Source organism: Nestor notabilis, unplaced genomic scaffold, assembly GCF_000696875.1.
Source record: "Nestor notabilis isolate BGI_N333 unplaced genomic scaffold, ASM69687v1 scaffold8503, whole genome shotgun sequence".
Taxonomy (NCBI): domain Eukaryota; kingdom Metazoa; phylum Chordata; class Aves; order Psittaciformes; family Psittacidae; genus Nestor; species Nestor notabilis.
In genome coordinates this window covers 20807-27852 of record NW_009921474.1, presented here as the reverse complement: position 1 = coordinate 27852, position 7046 = coordinate 20807, and the positions used below count along the sequence as shown (strand labels likewise).

The following is a 7046-nucleotide window of genomic DNA, read 5'->3' as shown; positions in this document are numbered from 1 at the left end:
CCTGCTGCTCAACAAAGCGAGGAGATAATAAATAACAATTATATTATGTCTCTTGAATAGAATCAGGAACATTTCATTACACTTCAAACCCATACTTTATTAATGTATGGTACATAGAACATTGATTATCTTCCCTCATTCCTATTTTTCTTTTTGAAGATTATTGAACGCCTAAAGCTTGTACCTCTTAGCCAGGATTGTGTAGAGGAGAGAGTTGCTGCCTTCCGGAATTTCAGTGATGAAGTAAGTAATGTCTCCTGGTTTTAGCTTCCAAAAGCCTTTTGCTTTGTTAAAAGGATCTTAAAACCTTGTCAGCTGTGTCATCTCATCATTCTTATGCTTTAGCAAGGACATAGGATAGGATTATTTTGCATTCATACAAGTTGGCTTTCAACTTTTTGCCCTTAGTGCTGCTCTTCGGAGCACTAGAATTCCCAGCCCAGGAACACTGTCTCCGTTTGGCAGAACACTTCCGCAAATCTGAATCTCTCTAAACTTACTGAGTTTGATTCAAGAATTTGACATATTGAAAACTGTGCTGCTGACTTAGTCTTCTGTGCTCTTAATGGTCACCAAGCATTTGTAGGGTCTGTTTCCTTCCCTTCAAATTTGAGGAAATCATATATCTGGGTGTTAGCAGATGTCTTAAAACACTGGGTAACTTTTTTTACAAGATGGTGCAGTCACAGCAGGGGTAACTATTAAATGTATGGATGTTCTATGAGTAAATATCAACCACAGTTGCCAGTGCTTGGTTTTCTGATGTTGGGTAGCAGAGGTAATGATTCTGGTCAACCTGCTCTTCACTGCAATATGTATTTTTTTTTTTTTTTTTTTTTCTTCCTTGTGTAGATCAGGCACAATTTATCTGAGGTCCTGCTTGCAACCATGAACATTTTATTCACCCAGTATAAGAGGATGAAAGGCACAAGCCCAGCCACTCCTACCAGACCCCAGCGGGTAATGGAAGACAGAGATTCGGTAAGATTGTAATCCTCATTGTGTGACAAGTTTTCCTACTTCCTTTTCCCCCTGATTTCAAGGGATTTGGCTTCAAATAACTGACTATCTAATGGTCTTGAATTTTGACTTCCTCAGTTACTTAGTCTTTGACTGCTCAGCTTGCTTGGTTACTTACAAAAGAGTAGTCTCAGGACTAACTTTGTGTAAAGAAAGAATATTGCTCTAATTGGCAGTGAGCTAATTAAGATCTATTACACTATATCTCCATCTGCTAGCAAGAGAAAACAAGTGTTCAGTTTGCTTCTTGGTGGGATCTTAAATGGTTAACGGATGTGAACAGTGCAGTGTCTCTAGGATGGTCAGTGTTGCTGCCTTGACAACGGAGCTGCTGTTTTTCCAGAATGTGGTTTCCACTCCTTTTGCTTGAGTTAGTCCCTTGTTTGTGCATAACTGATTTGTGATAGAAAGGCTTCTTTGACTCCTCTCTTTGATTTGCTTCTGTAGTGATGTGGGCTGATATTTTCAGAGTGTCCTCTGGCAATACACCCAGATGCTCAAGTACAATCACTTGGGGAATGCCTGTAGCAGTTTGCCTGTGTTGTTCTGCTGCCTCTGCAGCTTCCAGGTACAATGGTGTGTGGTCCAGCTGCCTGGTTTAAATGGCTGACGATGGTGAGTTTGATGTCACTAGTGCTAGAGTCAATGCTGAAGCATCTCCCCCACCCACTGATAGGAGCCTGTGCCTTCAGCAAGGCTTAAAATAGCCATCACTTAAAGGGTACAGTCAGATTTGCAGGCTGACCTGTCAACATGCTGCGTTTTGGAGAAGGATTCTCAGCTTTGCTGTCCTCAGATTTGGACTTGTAGGTCTTGTTCAGTTGAAACTGCCACAGGCACTTGAACACCAATGCCAAACCACTCATCCCATCATAGAAATCAGGAAATAAATATCAACTTCTTTTGAGAATGTAAACCAACTTGGGCCACAGCCAGCTTTATTCCAGGCTTTGGTCATCTGCAAAAGTGCCTTTGATCTGTAAATTGCAATATTGGTAGAAGTCCTAGCGGCATCTGTAAATTGCATCAGAAAATTAAAGGCTTGAGTAACGATGCAGTTTTTGTCTTTGGGGTACAGTCTGTGTGAGAACTACGGGATCCTGCCTGGCAACTGTGTTGGTACTCTAAATCAGCAACATTGGAGAGGGATGAATGCTGCTTGGGCTTCTCCCACCTTAAACTGTGTGAAGAAATCCCAGGCTAATGTAGCCTGTTACCTGGTCTGTGTGTTCACAAGGTTGGTGCTGAGCAAAGAGCTCCCTGATTTGAGAGTGAGCTGTTTATTTTGGTTTGGTCATTTCAGTCTTGTGCCTTACATAGAAACATTTACCGTCTCCATAGGGGTGGAATGCTGTCAGGTGTCATCTTGGTAGGAATTCTAGGACCAAGAATTGTTGGGCTGATGGGCAGTGGAATCATCAGGGTTGCTGGCACGAATTTGTGTACAAGGAAGCCACCATGACCTCATATATATATATCAACAGAGTGCCTGTCACCAGCATGCTCAGCGTGAGTGTGCTTCATAAACATGCTCTGCACTCTCATGCTGTACATTTGTGGAGCTCAGCTGATGAAGTACCTTGCTAAAAACCCTTTTTCAGGGTTTTTTTCATGCTTCATGTTTTCTTAATCAAACTTCTAACCTTGTGGTGGGGTCTCATGGCAGCAGGGTATCAGCGGTGCTGGAGGCACAGCGTTTCTGAGTAAGATCTCTGGCTGCTTCATGCAATAAAAGCTGTGCTTAACTATCAGAGGGGACAAGCGCCTGCTGTCTGCAGCCAGGGGGGTAATAACAGTATAGTGATGTGGCTGTAATGTCAGAAGGGAGCATAAATCTGCTAATGTAGGATTAGCTGGAAAGAAAAAATCTACAGCCTAAGCTCCCTGCTGCGTAAAGGTTTGCATATGCAGGAAAATACCAGGCATGAGCACATGGAAGGTAGGGTAAGAATAGCTTTAGCATGTGTTCCACTTTTTTCTTACCCTGAAGAATTCCTGCCAGGACTGCAAGAGTAGGGAGTCTAGATCACTTCAGAGTCCCTGTCTGAGGAACAACTCAGAGGATTTTAGTGGTGGGACAAAATGAGGACATTTTGAGTGCGAGAGAGATGTTTCTTCAACAAAATCTCCCCAGTCACCTCAATAGAGGCTTCTGCAGGCTGTGCTCGGCAAGAATTTTTCTTTTGAACTTCCCTGGACAAAGGCAGCTTTTCCTTTTCCATAGGGAAACACATTTTAGGGGAAATTTGATTCTTCTGGAAGTTTAACAATCTCAGCACGTTGCCCAGAAGGCAGTAAAAGCAGAAAATGCCTTTTTTCTTGAATAGGTCTTTGAAATCCCTGGGTTTTCTCTAGATCCATAGAAGAAGACAGATTCAAATCCCTCTGTAAATCAGAAGAATTTTAAAATAATGAGGTAGTAGCTTTTTGTAAGTTTGAGGCTTATTCCATGTAGCAGGGAACAGAGTCTCCCAGAGCAGGTCCTTGAGTTTACCTCTAGTGTGGACAAAATCAAGACGACTCAAAGTGGGGATCCTGCTCTGACAGGCAGGGACTAGAGTTTTTAGCAGGAGCAGTGTGGATCCAGCACCAAGGGCAGCATGCTGTAGCCCCCTGAGCCGGTAATGCTCTCTGCTAGACAGCTTCTTTCCCACCTCAGAGATGAAATAGGGTTTATTTAGAAATTATTTGGAGTCAGAGCTGGCATTTGATGCATTTTGTTTATTTCAGAAAGAAGTTACCTAAGCTATACATTTAGTCTTTTTTTTTTTTTTCCTTTTTCTTTTTTTTTTTTTTTTTTCTTTTTTAATGTGTAAGTTTTGGGAATGAGGGAGCAAAGTCCTGTCCCACTTGGCCTCATCCATTTTGTCATATCTCATTTGTCCATATTTCAGGCAGAGATAGCAGCGAGCCCAGACTGCAGTGCTGGAAACCATGGCTGCAGCGACAGCCCTGAACCAGATGCCGTGAGTGCCTGACAGCAATGTCATCTGCTCCCCACCCCAATCCGGGGTAGACTCTCTGGAGCAGCCCAATGGCGTTATCTGAGAGGCAAAATTAGGTCATGAAAGGAATGGAATTATTCTTCTTATTTGTGGTTTTATTTTAAATCACAAGTGACTCTGACATTCATGAAGTCATTACAGCCAATAGAACATCTAGACCTCCAGGCCGCTCTTAACCTCAGCAAACCTCTGTTTGTTCTTCCTCAAGTATTGTTTTGATTTTTAAAAATAGACCAGCTTTAGTATCATTGCTGCCACAAAGGTAAAGGGAATAGTAACTCAGGCTGCTCCGAAGCCTGCCTTAGTCACAGTGAGAGGTTTTGCCTTTAGTATTTTAATTCCGAAGAGTTGGACACCTTGACGTTCCTTTTTTTTTTCCCATCTACTACCTGTTTGACCTTGTTAACCAGGTGGTAATTTGCAGCTGGGGAAACTGTCCTGGGAGCTTTGGGCAATTGGGTCAGTCCCACGTTTGCTACTTACACCAGAAGCACCGCTGATGTGATGTGCTGCCTCCTGGCATTCCTCAGCTGCAGTGCTTAAGAAAGGGAGGAGTGACTTCCACTGCATTGCTCCTCTGCAGCTCCAGGTATTCATCCCTCCATCCACCCATCCTCAGCCAGACAGGAATACGGTGCAAGATGGGAACTCTGGTCTGTATTTCAGCCAGGCCACTGGACTTTGTAGGCAGTCACAGCTTTCCTTCAGACAGATAGTGGAAATGGAACATTAAATGGCTGTGAGCTCAGTGCTAAAGAAAATTCAATTTCCTGCCCCTTGTGTAAAGTTGAAGGTCTTTTGCCCAGCTGAAGCAGTAGCATTTAGACAGTGCTTGAAACAAGCAGATGAGCATTTTCACTGTCAGCTTCTAAAGCTCTCCTGCTGCTATTGAATAACCGACTGGTTTAACATTACCCTGGAAAAGGAGCAGAATTGCTCAGATGGGCCTCAGGAATGGTGTTTATAACTGTGCCCAACTATGTAATGGGCTTTGGTCACTTCCCAGTTTGTAAGCTCCTGCTGTCAGATTTACCATCCTCATGTCTGCAGCACCCAAAGCTGCTCTAGCTTTCCCTGCAGTCGGTAGATTAAAGGAATATTTGACCAGCAGGATCTTCTAGTGCAGTAATTTAGAGATGCTTAATATTTAAGAAGAAAACACTGTTAGCAATCAAAACGATCTGCACAGTTTTCCATAGGGATGCAGGCTTTTTGTGTTCTCCTGACCTCTACCAGTTACAGGAATGATTTTCCTTTTAATTTACTAATGTTTTAACAAACTGAACAAATTATCTCTGAATTCTTTCAGCTGTTATGTAGCCTTCTCAAGAAGGGGTTTGGTTACTTTAGGTAAAGGTCTCTGGGTGTTCTTGATACATCTGCTTTCATCACGTTATGGATAAAGAGCCTTTAAAGATGCTGTTATGCTGTAGGGGATGCTGGAGGTCTCTGGGCACATGTGGCACCACAGGTTTGTTGCTAGTATCTGCTCTGAGGGTGTTAATGCTGCCTTTCAGCAGGGTCAGCTTTAGACTTTGCAAGGTGGGAAGGAGTCCTATTGCCCTGGGAAAGCCCACTTCATATGGAAATGACAAGATTGCGGCAGTACAGCAACACCCCACATTGTTGAAAATGTTTTTTCTTGGGTAATTTTAAATCCAAACGTGGAGGTGCGTTATCCAGAGAACAGCTCTGAGAAATAAAGATTACCTTTGCTTGTTTGAAAAGGCAAGTGTTCAACTTGTGTCTACCTCTGCTTTCTTTGTGGGTTTTCTGATGTTAAAGTAACAATACTCTATTTTTCTGGGTTTTAGCACCTTCGATCTCAAGCCCGCGCACTGATCACATTTGCTGGAATGATCCCTTACAGGACGTCGGGAGACACAAATGCGAGACTGGTGCAAATGGAGGTCCTTATGAATTAGCAGAGAAGCTTTCAATCAGGGTTGCAGCAGCCTGTGCCTGTCTTTAGTACTGGTGGGACCAGTATTGTTTTGTATTCTGTATTTTTGTTGCTGGAAATAAATTTCTTTGATTTCTATTTGGTTTTGACATTTTCATTTTCACTGCTGGCTTTTTTTTTTTGTGGTTTTATGTTTTTACTCATTTAATTTGGATTGGTTTCTATTTAGAAAATTATTCTTGCTTATTAATGGACTAGAAGTCTTAGATGTGCAGCAGGGAGAGGAAAGCAATTTTGTAGCAGAAAAGGAAGTAGACAAGAAAACTTTGATTTAATGCTTATTGAACATACAGCTTGGAAATTAGGGGTTTTCTTGTTCTTTTAATGTATGTTAAACGTTGAAAACCTGTTTCTCATACACCACATGCTGTCAGTCCATAACGTTGTCCTGTGTAGTATATGTGTTCATGTGGTGCACATGAGCTCTGTGTGCTGCAGAGATCCTTTAAGCTTAACAGAGTTTAAACTCTCGGTTCGATGTCTCAGATGTGCACAGCTCTGTGTATCCTGGAGCTCACCTGAAGCTTTTCATAGAGTCATAGAATCAGCTAGTTTGGAAAAGACCTTTAAGATCAGGTCCAACCGTTAAAGTTGGGCCTGAAACCATTAAGTCCATTTTAGAGGAGCAGCTGGGATTAGAAGCAGGTTTATTGAGTAGGAAAGGTATTTGTGATTGAGACATGAGTCTTTAATCAGTTGCATTCCAAATGATCCTGTGTGGAGCTCACCAGGAGAAGGAAGGAGAAGCCCAAGGGTGGATGCAGTGGGCATGGGTCGATACTACTGTTGGTTTAGTGGGAAACCCGAGTCCCACTGAAGTGAGGGGCATTAAGAAAAGTTTAGCTTTAAATGTTTTGAGCTACCATAAATCTGTGTGAAAGCCCAGGGAGCATGTTGTGGAGTAAGCTTTGCTCTAATATATATGCCTATCTTTGAAATGAAATGGGAGGAATGTTGGTTGTTTCTCCCACTGCTCCCTGCGGATGCGCCCTATGTGCTGCTGCTGTCTTGCCCGTGTGCTCTTTGCCTTCTTGGGACATGAGAACATGTGTGGTTCT

At 42.7% G+C, this 7046-nt stretch overlaps 1 protein-coding gene across 1 annotated transcript in view; it reads left to right on the top strand.

Annotated features, from left to right (window-relative positions):
• NUP93 (nucleoporin 93kDa) overlaps positions 1 to 6065 on the top strand; it is a 32000-nt gene extending 25935 nt beyond the window's left edge. Inside the window, exons 17-19 of the mRNA XM_010011167.1 lie at positions 160 to 243; positions 853 to 981; positions 5840 to 6065. Of these exons, the coding sequence (XP_010009469.1) occupies positions 160 to 243; positions 853 to 981; positions 5840 to 5950 (324 nt within the window). The 3' untranslated portion in view covers positions 5951 to 6065. The remainder of the gene's footprint in view (positions 1 to 159; positions 244 to 852; positions 982 to 5839) is intronic.
• Positions 6066 to 7046: the final 981 nt, after the last annotated feature.